This window comes from Triticum urartu, chromosome 3A (assembly GCF_056163025.1).
Source record: "Triticum urartu cultivar PI428250 chromosome 3A, HENAU_Tu73, whole genome shotgun sequence".
Taxonomy (NCBI): domain Eukaryota; kingdom Viridiplantae; phylum Streptophyta; class Magnoliopsida; order Poales; family Poaceae; genus Triticum; species Triticum urartu.
In genome coordinates, this window is record NC_141875.1 from 386,169,121 (window position 1) to 386,185,179 (window position 16,059).

The following is a 16,059-nucleotide window of genomic DNA, read 5'->3' on the forward strand; positions in this document are numbered from 1 at the left end:
GGGTGTTACATGCACATTAGTGATCATAGTTCCCATAGCATACATACATCATTGGTGCATATATTGGTATCATCTCTTGTGTCACAAGGTTGTCATCGCATACACAATTGCTATCTTGGTTCGTGAAGCATTGCATGAGAAAAGAGCTCTAACAACAAAGAGCCAAACAAGCTTTTAAGAAAAAGGGAAAGATAAGCAAATAGCTTTTAAGCAAGAACCATAGCATCATACAACATTAAGATTGTCATACTAGATCATCTTGGATCATATCATAGAAACACCTTGCATAGAGCATACTTGGGATAGAAGTCGTTGCATTTTTGCTTAGTAGGTTGTGCACAAGTCTTTGTATCCGCCTATTGTGCAATCGTGCTAGCGTCTCTCTAGTGTTGTGCAACACGAGCATTTTTGTGGATTCCACATTTTGGCTCACCCTTGGTTGCACGACCCCACCTATCTTTTTGCGTGTGTGTTTCCGTGTACCTTATATTGCTTGGTCTACTTGTTGCATTGCAATCTTGCGAATCTTTTCCAACATTATTGAAGCTCACTTACAATTACATCAAATTTTGTGCCACCATGCTAACCAAGCTCCACCATAAGCTTTTACTTGTGTAGGTGTGAAACCGACAAGAATTGGTACCAATTGTGCTATTTCCTTGTCCACATTGGAGTGATGATTGATCGACCTTCAACTTCGGTCAAGGTACATTTGGTATACGTTCTTCTCTTTCTACCACTCACAGTTTTCTCTTGGAATGATGGATAGGCCAAGTACTTCTACCAACCCACTCTTCATTGAGCACGACGACAACATGAACTCCTACGTCACAAAGAGCCACCTCTTTGGTGCACAACGTGCTTTGCATCAAGAGCAACAAGCAATGAGTGAACGCATCGACAACCTCGCCGCCGACTTGCGACTCTCCGAGCAACGTACAAGGGACTAATTCGACCACAAGCTCGACGATCACAAGCAAGAGAATGGCGCAAGAATGGACGAGATTCGCGCTTTGTTGCTCAACCGCTCTTCTTCCACTTCGTCCTCTTCAAGAAGGAGCCGCTCAAGTCGACACTCCGACTTCACCCTCTCCGGCTCAAGTACACCGACATCAAACACTCTTCGACGTGCCGCGCGCAACGATCATCAAGCAAACCTAAATCTTCTACGCGACACTAACTCTCAAGAGCACCGACAACGTCAAACCCAAGCGGCTTTTGCGCTAGCACGAGAACGACAATGACAACACCAACATGAAGAGGAAGAGCGAGCGTGTCTACACCAAGATGCACAAGATGCCGAAGCACAACGACAAGAACAACAACTCCGTGAAGCTCAAGCACTTGAGGCGCAACGTGCCCTCCAAAATTCAAGTCGAGCCATAGCCATCCGAGTCTGACAAGTTCGTGAACATGAAGAAGCACTTCGCGAAGAAGCTCACGAACGAAGCTTTCAAGCTCGCGTGCATCGTCAAGTTCCTCAAGTTCCTCCTCGAGCTCGACAAGCCCCGCCACAAGCTCCTCCAGGACATCAAGTTCACCAAGAGCATGAAGACAATGGGAATCCTACACGACAAGAGCAACATGAGGTTGAAAACCCTCCTCACCAAGAGCAACACGAGCTTGACAATCATCAACAACATGGGCGTCATCATCCCTGACCCCAACACAATGAAGAGCAACGCTGCGGCAAGCTAAAGTTCAACATGCCCAGGTTCAATGGAAGCAACGATCCCGAAGAGTACCTTTCATGGGCATTGAAGGTCGACAAAATCTTCCGTTTTCACAACTATTAAGAAGAGAAGAAGATCGCGATGGCATCCCTTGAGTTCAAGACTATGTCCTCATTTGGTGGGAACAAGTGATCGAGCGCCGTGAGGCAAGAGGTGAACCACCCATCACTACTTGGGCGCAAATGAAGGATGTCATGAGAGCATGCTTCGTGCCTACCTACTACAACCGCGACCTCTTCAAGAAGCTTCAACTACTCAAGCAAGGAACCAAGAGCGTTGAAGAGTACTACAAGGAGATGGAGATTGCCATGATAAGAGCCAACATCACGGAAGATGATGAGCAAACTATGGACCGTTTCTTGAATGGACTCAACTATCCTATCAAGAAGATCGCCGACTTCCAACCATACTCGAACCTCATCGAGCTAGTGCATCAAGCTACCAAAGCGGAACGTCAAGTGCAAGACGATTACAAGTATGCCAAGTTCTCATCCAAGTCATATGGCTTCTCCAACACCCAAGCTTCAACGACTCCAACACCATCTACCAAGCCTTCTACAAGCAACATCGACAAGTCGAGTTCCAAGAAAGCTTCGTCAACTCCAAGTCATCCTCCTACAACGAACAACTTCAAGCCGAGAGCTTCATCATCATCTACTCCAACCGATGAGACCGTCAAGACAAGTTCCTTCAAATGCTTCACATGCGGAGGCTGAGGCCACAAGTCCTATGAGTGCACCAACAAGCGAACCATGATCCTCAACGATGACGACACTTACGACTCAATGAGTGAAGGAGAAATGGAAGCCCTTGAGCAAGTTGCCATGCGCCGGCAAGTGAACGATGAAGAAGAACAAGTCTTTTGCGATGAAGATTCAAGTCCCGCTCTCGTTGTCTCGAAGGTCTTGGCTCTTCAACATCACCAAGAAGAAGACCAAAGATGCCATATCTTTCATACCAAGGCCGACATCAATGGAAGGTCCATCAAGGTCATCATCGATGGAGGGAGTTGTCATAACCTCGCAAGTGAAGAACTATGCTCCAAGATCCAATTGCCCAAGATGAAGCATCCACATCCCTACAAAGTTCAATGGCTTAGCGACTTAGGCACTATCCAAGTCGAGCATCGAGTACAAGTCTCCTTCAAAATTGGTGCCTACGAAACACTTTGGAGTGCGACGTCGTTCCAATGACCGTTTGCCACCTTCTTCTTGGACGCCCATGGAAATTTGATAGAGGTGTGATCCACAATGGCCGAACGAAGCACTACATCTTGAAGATGAAAGGAAAGGAGTACGTACTTTGTAACACGCCGGATGTAACTTGCCATATTTGTAACTCCGACTCTTGCCATTTTCGGCTTTAAGTTATGAGATTCCCTTTGTGGTTGGGTTTTGTCTTTCGTTTTGCATTTTGTTCATGTCATGCTTTTCATATCATGTCATCATGTGCATCGCATTTGCATTCGTGTTCGTCTCATGCATCCGAGCATTTTCCCCGTTGTCCGTTTCGCAACCCGACACTCCCACATGCACCCGGCGCACCCCTTTTGTCTCTTTTCATGAGAAGGAGTTAAACATTCTCGGAATGGGCCGAGATTTGTAAAGTGGCCTTGGTACACCACCGGTAGACCGCCTGTCAAATTTCGTTCCATTTGGAGACCGTTTGATGCTCCAATGGTTAACCGGGTAACCGCAAAAGCCTCTTGTGTGTTGCAGCCCAACACCCCTCCAAAACCGCCCAATAAACCATCTAAACCATCTCCATATTCTTCGTCGTCGGATCACGATCGTGTGGGAGAAAACCGCACCTCATTTGGGCACTCCCACCTCCTTCTACCTATAAATATGTGATCCCCTCCGAATTTCGCGCAGATGAAACCCTAAAAATCCCCCTCTCGCCACCGGACATTTTCCCCACCGACGGATGTGTCCGCGCCACCGTCCCTGACGAATCCGGGCGCAACACGTCACCAGCCGGCCGTCTCCGCCGCCGCGCCTCACCCGCCGGCCCGTCAGGGCCCGCGCGGGGCCCTTCGGGCTAGATTCGGCCGCGCCACGCGTGCGCCTGGGGCACCAGCTGCCGCCGCCACTCCTCCCGCAGCTTCGCCGCGCCGCCCCACGCACTCGCCGCCCACCGCCCGTAGCCTCATGCCCGCATCGCCCCGCACTGGCCCACGCGCTCGCCCACCGCCGCCGCCTCCCGCCGGCCGCGCCAACTGTCGTGGTTCTAAGAGTGATAGTAGAATAGGGGGGTAGGAATGTAGAGGCAAGATCCTAGCTATGGAGGAGTTGTACACACGAGTTTATGAGTTCAGGCCCTTCTCGGAGGAAGTAACAACCCTACGTCTCGGAGCCCAGAGGCGGTCGACTGAATATACGTGTGTCAATTACAGAAAGTGCGAACCCCTGTCCCAGAGGAGGGGGTGGCTTATATAGAGTACGCCAGGACCCCAGCTCCCCTCCGTTACACAGGGTTCAATGCTCATAAAGGAAAGGCGTTACTGGTAACGTCTACAGTGAAGTGTTATAAATGCCCATAAATCTATGGTTTAAGTCCTGACTGTTGCAGAGTGGAGAGTTTCTCATCTTCTGGTGGTCGAGTGTCTTCAAGGTGGTCGAGTGAGCACATCTTCACGGTCGAGTGGATGATGGTTTTTCTCCGACTGCTTCTGATTCTTTATAGAGATGTCCTTGGGGAGGGTATGTTGGACAGATCCATGACCCTACCCTAGGTACATAGCTTCATCATTAGCCCCTGAATGGATCAGGGTTTGAGTGAGGAAGGAGTTGGGAACACTTCCGACCCACTCTTTATGCTATGAGTATATCTTGTTCTGGAACAATGAGTTGAGGTGATGACGTCGACTCCTTTCTCAGTCGCCTTGGTCCATTCTTGGTTTTTGTCGAGTGAATTTTCGTGATATAATTCCGAATGATGAAGTTGAGGATGTTTGTCTTCAGTCTGACGGGTTGCTCTACTCTCCGCGGATCTCGCGGGATTCGAATTTTGGGAAGTGCGCCAGACGGGCGGAACCGAGGTTATCGGGACGGATTAGGCAAGTCTCCTCGATCCCCGCGCCACCTTTTTTGCCACGTACTACGCGCGTGACTGTTGCGGGATTTCTTTAGATCGTCTGGGTCCACTAGTTAGCCACTCGGTGAAAAGCCTTATAAAGGGTCTCGGACCAGGCCTCTGCCCCGCGCGCTCCCATTCTCTCTTCTTTTTCCCCCGATCTCTCCGCCACGCTCGCTTCCGCCTCGTCGCCGGACCTCTGCTCGAGCTCGACCCGTCGCCATGGGGAAGGAGAAGACAGTGGCGCTGGAACGTGCGAAGAAAGCGACCGCGAAGGCCAAGGGCAAGCGGACCAGCCGGGGCGGACCGTCGTCGAGATCTGGCCTGCCGGCGGGCTGGATCCAGGGCGATTGGATCCGCTCGGCAATCACCCAAGACGACCTCGATGACCTGGTGGAGGGGGGACTGATCCCCCACAAGTCGGCACGGCTCCCGGGGAATGAAACCGAGCCGCAGCCAAGGGAGGGTGAGTGCGTTCTCCTCGCCACCCACGTAGATCGCGGATTCTCACTGCCTCCCCATCCTTTCTTCCGGGGTTTTTTGAACTTCTTTGGGGCTCAAATCCACCATTTCACTCCAAACACCATAGTCTATCTGTCCGCTTTCGTGTCGATGTGTGAAAACTTCTTGGGCTGTCGACCGCACTCGGGTCTTTTCAAACATATCTTCACCTGCCGCTCTCAGTCGGTCAAAAAGGCCAAGTCGAGTGACGAGAAGACAAAGTGATCCAGATGTGAGGGGGTCTGGGGATCCAGATGAGGAGCAAGAGCACTTTCCCAGCCATGATTCTTCCCGACTCGGTTCGGGGCTGGCAGTGGACTTGGTTCTACTGCAAGGATCAGCCAACCCCGGGTCAGTCGACTGGACTTCCTCCCTTTTCCTCGGCTCGAGTGGAGAAGCCTGCTCCCCTGAAGGTAGTTCTAGAAGAGAAGGCACGGGTCAAGGTGCTGGTCGAGCGGGTCGTCCAGCTTGTCCGCGACGGAGTGACCAGGATGGATCTGCTGGAGGTCTTCCTCGGTTGACGCATCCAACCTCTTCAGGCGCGTGATCATCCGATGTGGATGTACTCTAGGCTCAAGGATTCCACTCGGATCCACCCAGAGGATGTCAGCGAGGATATTTTGGAGAAGTGGTTGATGGGGATCATCGGCAACAAAGACAACCCCCGGGGTCTAAGAGGGTGATTCCATTCGACAACTCGCACCAGCCAGAGCATGTATAATTTTGTTTTGTCAAGTATCTTTCTGATTCATCGTGTGACATCTCGTTTATGGTTGACTGAATTTCCTTTGATCGTTGTCCTTTCAGGCCCTCGTTGACATGTACTCAATGCCGAACGGAGTGCAGGACCCAGACGCCGAGGGGTAAGCGAGTGGGGGCGAGAGCAGCGAGGAGCATTCAGATGCCGAGGAGGACGAGGGGAGCGACGAATCGACTGAAGGCGAAGAGGTCGACTCGCCTCCTCGCAGGGAGAGGAGATCCAAAAACGCTCACGATCCGGTGAGCGCTCCGGACTTGGCGGCCGCGCCGATTGGTCAATCTTTGAAGCGTCCCAGGACTTCTTCCCCAACGCCGATTGAGAAAGCTCCAAAGCAGTCCAAAGTTGCGCCACCGAAAGCGCCGAAGGCCACCTCCTCCAAACTGCCAAAAGCTTTGCCCAGGATCAAAGTGACCGTTCCTACTATCTCCGGGTAACCATCTGACTTGTCCTTTTCATCGATTCAATTACTAGATGCAACCGATTGAACGTGGGCCTTTGCAATGCCGCTACATCAGGAACCTCTTCTTTCCAGTACCGGGACGAGGAAATGGAGGATGCGGTGACCTCCAACCCAGGTATAAACTCTTGCGATTTTGTTCTTGATTCTTTGGTCGATTGTGTTCAAGTGGTTCACTTGGAGTCGAATGATCTGCCTTGCAGCTCCACACAATGTCATAGATCTTCCAAACGACGATGAAGATGTGGCTCTTAAGCCCAGGAAGAGCAAGAAGGTAGCAGCTGGCAGGATGGCTCGGCAAGAAGCACCTCCCGTCCGTCAACCTGAAGACGCGGGCAGGGCCTCTGTGACCTTCGCTGCGCCCTTGTCGAGTGGGCATCCCGCACCATCGACTGCACCTGTGATTCCTTCAGCTGTCCAACTCCACACCGCGGAGCTCCAAGCCGCCGCACCTGGGTTGTCTGCCCACTTTTTCACCAGCTACCCCGTCCCGGACAACCAGTCGGAAGCGGCTGCGGAAGCTATCCGACAAGCTGACATGATGATGGAGCGGGTGAAGACAGTGCATGAGAACAGCCAGGCTGCCTACGACGCCAGTGCTGCTCTTCGGGCCAATGTCCAGGTGAGTAGACTTTCTGACTGTTTTTGTTCTATGAAGAAATGTTGTTCGAAAAATCTTCTTCTGCGCAATCTCCTGTTGTTTGCGTCGAATTAGAGCACCCACCGGGTGTTTTGTTGTTTTTGGTAGTTTCGCTCTTCCACTCGGTCTGGGCGAGTGGGATCAGAACTGGTGGGGGCACGCTAAGTGCACCCACTGGGTGTAGTCCCCGAGACCACGGTCGACTGCTTGCAGTTGACTGGGGTCTGAGTTCTTCTTTCTTTTCTTTTTTACTCGCACTCGACTCCGGCGGGCCGGTCGAGTAGGATCCGAACCGGTGGGGGCATGCTAAGTGCACCCACTGGGTGTAGTCCCTGAGACCGCAATCGACTACTGGTAGTCGACTAGGGTCTGAACAACCCTTTTTTTGACTTGGTCCGGGCAGACCGAATGAGTTGAGTCTTAGTTAGCGGGGGCACGCCAAGTGCACCCGCTGGGTGTAGCCCCTGAGACCGCATTCGACTATGTGCAGTCGGCTGGGGTCTAAATGAACTTCTTTAGATTTTATTCACTCGGAAGTGAACCACCTTTGATCTTATCGATTGATCCGTCTTTTGCCTTCTGCAGAAGTCTTGTACTCTTATTTCCAAATTTGCTGAACTTGAGGAGAAGCAGAGGCAACTCAACTTAGGCTTGGAATTGGCCCAGTAGAATCTGAAAAAAGCTCAAGACGAGGCCGCTGGTATGGAAGGTAACTGATTGTCGACTGACTTTCAATATATCTCTTTGACCTCTTCTTTGATTCGATTGCTTCTTTTGTAGAGAAAATGAAGTTGCCTATGGAGAAGAAGGACTCGGACCTCGCCGCCGTGCAAAAAGCAGCCCAAGACAAAACCGCTCTCGCAGACCAGAAGCTTGCTTCAATCGGAACGTTGGAAGGAGAGGTGAACAAACTGAAATCTTGTCGTAATGAAGCTAACCGCGAAGTGACCAGTCTGAAGAAGGACAAGGTCGTCCTGAATGAAAAGTTGGAATCTGCAATCCGCAAGAGGAATGACACAGAAGCTTATCTGAGGACTCTCGCGAAGAAGCTTTATCTCGCGCTAGAAGGTATTTCTTTTAATCCGACTGTGTTGATGCTTGTGATTGGATCTTTCTCGGTCGATTGACTAACTTTTTGGCTGCAGAACTCTGCCAAGACTTCGACGAAGAAACTGGGAGGGTCGAGACGGGTCTGGACCCTATCGCTTCCCCAGTCTGCGACGAAACTGTGATGAACGTGCTCCGACTGGAGTCCCGTATCGCCAGCGCCACAAGTTACCTCGCGCGCCTGAAGGAGGTTGTCTCTCGGATCGACTCATCGCTTTGGCCGAGGGCGACGCTTCAGAATGACCTGGAATCCCTGATGACTCGACTGAACGAGATCCCTGACCGAGTGCAAGAATGGAAGAAATCCTCCGCCCGGTGTGGTGCTGACGTGGCGCTGTCCTTGGTGCGAGTCCATTGTAAGGAGGCTCGTGAGGACAAGCTGGCTGCGATCAAAGTCACTAACACCAAAAAGCACGATTTCCAGTCCTTCATGGAGACTTTCATTGTTGCTGCCACTCGGATCGTCGATGGGATCGACCTGGACTCATTCGTGGAGCCTGCCAGCCCTCCTCCGGCCGAGTGAACAAACTTATGAAACTTGAATCCGCTTTAAATTTGCCTCGGAATGCCGAGTGATTGCTGTAACCGTTGAACTCCTTCAGGTTTGATGCCCGAGTACTTTTGATTTGCTGCTTGGAACTTTTAGGATTTATTTGAATTTGGTTTACTTCCGAATGTGCTTGTGTTTGCCTTTGAATGGACTTTGTTCACTGCTCGGAACGCTTCGTCGTCCTTGCAGATAGGGACGAAGCGGACGTTGTATTTGTGCCGTATCTCCGAAGGAGAAGGTTGCAGTCGACCTGCACCTCGTCGTCCTTGCGGATAGGGATGGAGCGGACATTGTATTTGTGCCGCAGCTCCGAAGGAGAAGGTTGCAGTCGACCTGCACCTCGTCGTCGTTGCGGATAGGGATGGAGCGGACGTTGTATTTGCACCGCAGCTCCGAAGGAGAAGGTTGTAGTCGGCCTGCACCTCGTCGTCCTTGCGGATAGGGATGGAGCGGACGTTGTATTTGTGCTGCAGTTCCGAAGGAGAAGGTTGAAGTCGACCTGCAACTCGCCGTCCTTGCGGATAGGGATGGAGCGGACGTTGTATTTGTGCCGCAACTCCGAAGGAGAAGGTTGCAGTCGACCTGCACCTAGTCGTCCTTGCGGATAGGGGTATGTTTCAAACTTAGGCGAGTATCGGAATGCAGCTAACTTTCTTAGTGAGAGAACTTAGGCGAGTGCTGGACTGCAGCTAAGCCCCCGAGTGGAAGGATTGCTCTCCACTCGGTAGGATTTTTTCAAACTTAGGCGAGTACCGGACTGCAGCTAAGTCTCTTAGTGAGAGAACTTAGGCGAGTGCTGGACTGCAGCTAAGCCCCCGAGTGGGAGGATTGGTCTCAACTCAGTAGGATTTTTTCAACCTTAGGCGAGTACCGGACTGCAGCTAAGCCTCTTAGTGAGAGAATTTAGGCGAGTGCTGGACTGCAGCTAAGCCCCCGAGTGGGAGGATTGCTCTCCACTCGGTAGGATTTTTTCAACCTTAGGCGAGTACCGGACTGCAGCTAATTCACTTAGTGAGAGAACTTAGGCGAGTGCTGGACTGCAGCTAAGCCCCTGAGTGGGAGGATTGCTCTCCACTCGGTAGGATTTTTTCAACCTTAGGCGAGTACCGGACTGCAGCTAAGCCTCTTAGTGAGAGAACTTAGGCGAGTGCTGGACTGCAGCTAAGCCCCCGAGTGGGAGGATTGCTCTCCACTCGGTAGGATTTTTTCAAACTTAGGCGAGTACCGGAATGCAGCTAAGCCTCTTAGTGAGAGAACTTAGGCGAGTGCTGGACTGAAGCTAAGCCCCCGAGTGGGAGGATTGCTCTCCACTCGGTAGGATTTTCTTTCGAACTTAGGCGAAACGGATTCGTGACTAAGCCCACCCACTAGGGGATTTCAGAAGTAAATAAGAACAACACAATCAAATGAGAGAACCGAAAGCTCTTGTCTTTGATAAACAAATTACAAAAGGTGTTTCTTATTACATTTTATTCAAACGAGTGCTTAAGCATAAAAGGGATGGAGCAGCTCCGCGTTCCAAGCCCGTGGCTTGTCTTTCTGATGCTCAACACTGTAAAGATGGTATGCTCCATTGTGGAGAACTTTGGTGATGATGAAGGGGCCCTCCCAAGTCGGGGCAAGCTTGTCTGGTTTCTGCTGATCCACTCGAAGAACCAGGTCTCCTTCTTGAAAGGCCCGACCCCTCACATTTCTGGCGTGGAATCGACGCAAGTCTTGCTGATAAATGGTCGATCGGATCAAGGCCATCTCTCTTTCCTCCTCTAAGAGATCGACTGAATCTTGCCGGGCCTGCTCTGCTTCTGCTTCAAAGAAGAGCTCAACTCGGGGTGCATTGTGGAGCAAGTCACTTGGCAGAACAGCTTCGGCTCCATAGACTAAGAAGAAAGGAGTTCGTCTAGTCGACCGATTAGGAGTTGTCCTTAAACCCCACAGAACTGACGGAAGTTCATCAACCCAAGCACCTGCTGCGTGTTTGAGATCACGCATCAGTCGGGGTTTCAGTCCTTTGAGAATTAGGCCATTGGCTCTTTCTGCTTGTCCGTTCGACTGTGGGTGAGCGACAGAAGCATAGTCAACTCGAGTGCCCTGAGAGGTGCAGAAAGCTCTGAACTCATCGGAATCGAAGTTCGATCCGTTGTCCGTGATGATGCTGTGTGGGACTCCATATCTGAATGTCAATTCTCTGATAAAACTGACAGCGGTGCTAGCATCAAGGTTCTTGATAGGTTTAGCTTCGATCCATTTGGTAAATTTGTCGACTACAACGAGCACGTGAGTGAAGCTGCTTTTGCCGGTTCTCAGCGGTCCAACCATATCCAGTCCCCAAACAGCGAAGGGCCAGACGAGGGGGATGGTCTTCAGGGCTGACGCTGGCTTGTGAGACATATCGGAGTAAAACTGGCAGCCTTCACATCTGTCGACTATATCTTTCGCCATTTTATTTGCTCGTGGCCAATAGAATCCAGCTCGGTATGCTTTAGCCACGATGGCCCGAGAGGACGCATGGTGACCACAGGTCCCTGAGTGGATGTCGTTGAGGATCATTCGACCTTCTTCTGGTGTTATGCATTTCTGAACGACTCCAGTCACGCTTTCCCTGAACAGCTGCCCTCTTATCACAGTAAAGGCCTTGGATCGACGGACGATCTGTCGAGCCTCTTCTTCATCCTCTGGGAGCTCTTTCCTGAGGATGTACGCAATGTAGGGAACCGTCCAGTCGGGAGTAATGGCCAGAACCTCCATGATCAGGTCGACCACAGCTGGGACCTCGACTTCAGTCGGATCCGTGGTGCTCTTAGGTTGCGGGGGCTCTTTAGTGAAAGGATCTTCCTGCACTGTCGGCGTGTGAATATGCTCCAAAAACACATTGCTGGGAATGGCTTCTCTCTTGGAACCTATCTTTTCCAAGTCATCGACTGCTTGATTTTTCAATCGGGGGATGTGGTGGAGTTCTAACCCCTCGAACTTCTTCTCAAGCTTTCTCACCGCGTTGCAGTAACCAGTCATGGCTGGACTTCTGACGTCCCACTCCTTCATCACTTGATTAACTACCAAATCTGAGTCGCCATAGACCATGAGGCGACGGACGCCGAGTGAGATGGCCATGCGCAACCCATACAGGAGTGCTTCATATTCTGCTTCATTGTTGGAGGAATCAAAGTGAATCTGGAGGACATATCTGAGCCTGTCTCCTCGGGGGGATACCAGAACTACTCCAGCACCAGAACCGTTCAACATCTTGGATCCGTCAAAGAACATGGTCTAGTGCTCAGAGTGAACTTGAGTTTGCAGTTGCTGTTCGATCCACTCGGCAAGGAAATCTGCTATTGCTTGGGACTTGATAGTTTTATTTGCCTCAAACTTGATATCTAAGGGAAGGAGTTCAATCGCCCATTTTGCCACTCGACCAGTTGCATCCCTGTTGTGCAGAGTCTCTGACAATGGAGCGTCGCTGATGACTATAACAGAGTGATCTGAGAAGTAGTGTGCAACCTTCTTCGTGGTCATGTAAATCCCATAGACAAGCTTCTGATAGTGAGAATATCCCTGCTTTGATGGGGTCAGGACTTCAGAAATATAATAAATTGGGCGTTGAACTTTGTACACTTTCCTTCTTCTTCCCGCTCGACCGTAAGTACTATACTGACGACTTGTCCAGTGGCTACTATATAAAGCAGTAGAGGCTCTTTGCTGACTGGAGCAGCAAGCACCGGCTGGGTGGAAAGCAGGGCTTTTAGCTCTGCAAATGCTGTATCAGCTTCTGGGGTCCACTCGAACTTATCTGTTTTCTTCATCAGTTGGTAAAGAGGCAGCGCCTTTTCACCGAGGCGAGAAATGAATCGACTTAGGGCGGCCAAGCAACCAGTAAGCTTCTAGACGTCATGCACACACACATGGCGTTTCATTCAGAGTATAGCGCCTACCTTCTCTGGGTTAGCATCGATTCCTTGTTCGGAAACAAGAAAACCGAGTAACTTGCCGCCTGGAACTCCAAACGTGCACTTTGATGGATTGAGCTTGATATCATACCTTCTCAGGTTGGCAAAGGTTTCAGCAAGGTCAGTCAGTAGGTCGGAACCTTTACGTGACTTGACCACAATGTCATCCATGTATGCTTCCACATTCCGACTGATCTGAGTGAGCAGGCACTTCTGAATCATCTGCATAAATGTGGCTCCGGCGTTCTTAAAGCCGAATGGCATTGTGACATAACAAAAGCACCCAAACGGGGTGATAAAAGCTGTCTTTATTTCGTCGGGTCCATACAGACGGATCTGGTGGTACCCGGAGTAGGCGTCCAAAAAGGACAAACGCTCGCATCCTGCAGTCGAATCGACTATCTAATCGATGCGAGGGAGAGGGAAGTGATCTTTCGGGCAGGCCCGATTGATATGCTTGAAATCAATACACATGCGGAGTGAGTCATCTTTCTTTGGGACCATGACAACATTGGCTAACCACTCGGAGTGGTAAATCTCTCGGATAAACTCAGCTGCCAGAAGCCGAGCCACTTCTTCACCGATTGCTTTTCTTATCTGGACGGCGGACCGTCGAAGATGCTCTTTGACTGGTTTCACCTTCGGGTCGACTCGCAAACGATGCCCAGCCAGTCCCCTGGGAACACCCGGCATGTCAGAAGGCTTCCATGCAAAGATGTCCCAGTTCTCACGGAGGAACTGGATGAGCGCTTCTTCCTATTTGGAGTCGAGTATGGTTGAAATGTGAGTCGGAGCTGCATTGGGATCCGTCGGGTGAATGCAAATCAACTTTGTCTCGCCAGACGACTGGAATGCTGAATCTGTGGCTGGCTTCTTGGCTCATTGCAAGTCACTCGGGTCTGCATTTTTCTGGTATTCTTGCAATTCTACCACGGCCATCTGGGCATCGACAATCTTTGAGCCCTTCTGGAAGCACTCTTCCGCCTTCTTTCGATTACCAGAGATAGTGATCACTCCTCTAGGACCAGGCATCTTCAGTTTGAGGTACACGTAACAAGGTCGAGCCATGAATCGTGCATAAGCTGGTCTGCCTAGAATTGCATGATACGCACTCTGAAAATCCACAACTTCAAACGTCAACTTTTCTTTGCGGTAATTTTTGGCATCACCAAAAACCACGTCGAGTGCAATCTGACCGAGGGATGTAGCCTTCTTGCCTGGAATGACCCCATGGAAACTCATATGGCTTTCGCTGAGTCTGGACATCAGAATGCCCATTCCTTTCAACATTTCTGCATACAGAATGTTCAGGCCACTTCCACCGTCCATCAGGACCTTTGTCAGTCAAGTGCATTCGACCACCGGGTCGACCACCAGTGCTTGCCTCCCAGGGGTGGCGATGTGCGCTGGATGATCAGACTGGTCGAATGTAATGGCAGTCTGCGACCATTTCAAGTAACTGGGTGTCACCGGAGCGACCATGTTCACTTCCCTGTTGATGACTTTCAATCGACTTTTGCTCTTAACATCAGCAAAAATCATCAGAGTGGAATTCACGTGGGGATAACCATCATCGTCCTCTCCTTCACTCTCAGCCTTGTCTGCCTCCTTCTCCTTTTCCTTGGGCTGTTTCTCTCGGAACTGCTGGATCAGGAGTCGACACTGCTGAGTGGTGTGCTTCGGGTAAATGAAATTACCTTCTTCGTCTTTTTTGGTGTGGATATGGCACGGCAGATCCAACACGTCATTTCCATCTTGATCTTTTACTTTCTTGGGGTTCCATGGCCCTTTGGGCTTCCCCTTGAACTTTCCTTGAACCACAGCCAAGGCTTCACCCGAAGCAGCTGGTTCGGCCTTGCGCTTCTGTTTCCGACTGGAATTTCCTCCTCCGGGTTCGTGGGCGACTGCTTTGTGCTTACCACTCCGGAGTCGCTCTTCCTCTTCACCATTGGCATACTTGGTGGAAATTTCCATCATCCGAGTCAGAGTCATGTTTCCTGTCCGACCGAATTTCAGATTCAACTCCCAGTACCTGACGCCTTCCTTGAAAGCACAAATTGCCTGATGATCAGACACATCTTCTACCATGTGGTGTAGGGTGATCCATCTCTGGATATAATCCCTCAAAGTTTCATTCGGTTTCTGGACGCAACACTGTAATTCTGTAAAACCTGCTGGCCGTTTGCAAGAACCCTCAAACGTTCTGACAAACACTCGTGCGAGATCTTCCCAAGTATAGATGCTGCCAGGCGCTAACTGATTCAGCCATGCTCTAGCTGAGCCTTCCAACATCAGAGGAAGGTGCTTCATGGCCACTTCATCATTGCCGCCACCAATCTAGACAGCCACTCGGTAGTCTTCAAGCCAAGTGTCAGGCTTGGACTCTCCGGTGAACTTACTGACTCCAGTCACCAACCTGAAGTTGGGGGGAATCACCGCAGCTCTGATAGCTCTGCTGAAGCACTCTGGACCAGAGACATGCACCCTATTGCTGGTTTGCGGATCTCTGTCATGGCCATCTCGGTGAGCTCTGTTTCTGTCGACCAAGCCCTGGACGAGAATAGATCTTGCATCAAAGCCTGGTTCCCTAGGGTCGACTGGAATACCTCTTCCGACACTGTGAGGGAATCTGTCTTCATGTGGCCGAGGCACATATGACCCACTCCTTGGAGGAGGCGTGGGCACTCAACGGCGATCATCGCGATCAGCTCGACGATCATACTGCTCCTGGTTTCTGTACTGGTCACGCCGATCTCCACGTCCCTGACGCCTCGGGGGCAATCTCGGGCTATGGGCCGACTGAACTGTATCTGCGACCACGGATCTGCTATGGATCCTATTCCGTGACTGAGACACGACCGTATTCTGCTCTCCCGCTGCCCGGAGCAAGGCTCTGATCTGCACCAGACCTCGGCCAGCTTCTGATTGGGAAGGTTGAATCGACTCTGCTATCCGGGCAGCAGCTGCTAGATTTTGGATCGGTGTTCGGTATACCTGAGTCAGAGGTGGAAAAACGTCGACTGGACTCAGGAGCACGCTGACGAGCGCGATCGTCGAGTGTGCGCTGGAGGTTCTCCAGCCGAGTGCGCTCAGCCAGATTGGCCAAGTGCGCCTGCTCCAAGGCCTGGGCCTCGGGTGTTTCTCCAATTATAGGAGTATGTAGGGCATTCATGTTCCGGCAACGAAGTTCCTCCCTCTGCTGCGAGGAGAGAGGCTCGGGGCGGTACTCCTCGTGAACGCGCGACGGATCGTCGTTCCTGTCACCTCCGTCTTCACGATTGAAGCCAGGAGGACT

General features: G+C 51.1%; 1 protein-coding gene across 1 annotated transcript; it reads left to right on the forward strand.

The window, feature by feature from the left end:
- The first annotated feature begins 7,951 nt into the window (after positions 1-7,951).
- LOC147979783 (uncharacterized) lies at positions 7,952-8,796 on the forward strand. The gene is made up of 2 exons (XM_087516785.1): positions 7,952-8,234; positions 8,312-8,796. Exons 1-2 carry the CDS (start codon positions 7,952-7,954, stop codon positions 8,794-8,796), a joined length of 768 nt encoding a protein of 255 aa, XP_087372911.1.
- The last annotated feature ends 7,263 nt before the right edge of the window (positions 8,797-16,059 follow it).

Excerpts from the sequence above, each read along its gene's own strand:
- LOC147979783 (XM_087516785.1), top strand. The coding sequence starts at position 7,952 with ATGAAGTTGCCTATGGAGAAGAAGGACTCGGACCTCGCCGCCGTGCAA. Across the intron at positions 8,235-8,311 it reads GCTTTATCTCGCGCTAGAAG|AACTCTGCCAAGACTTCGAC; the intron begins GTATTTCTTTTA and ends TTTTGGCTGCAG.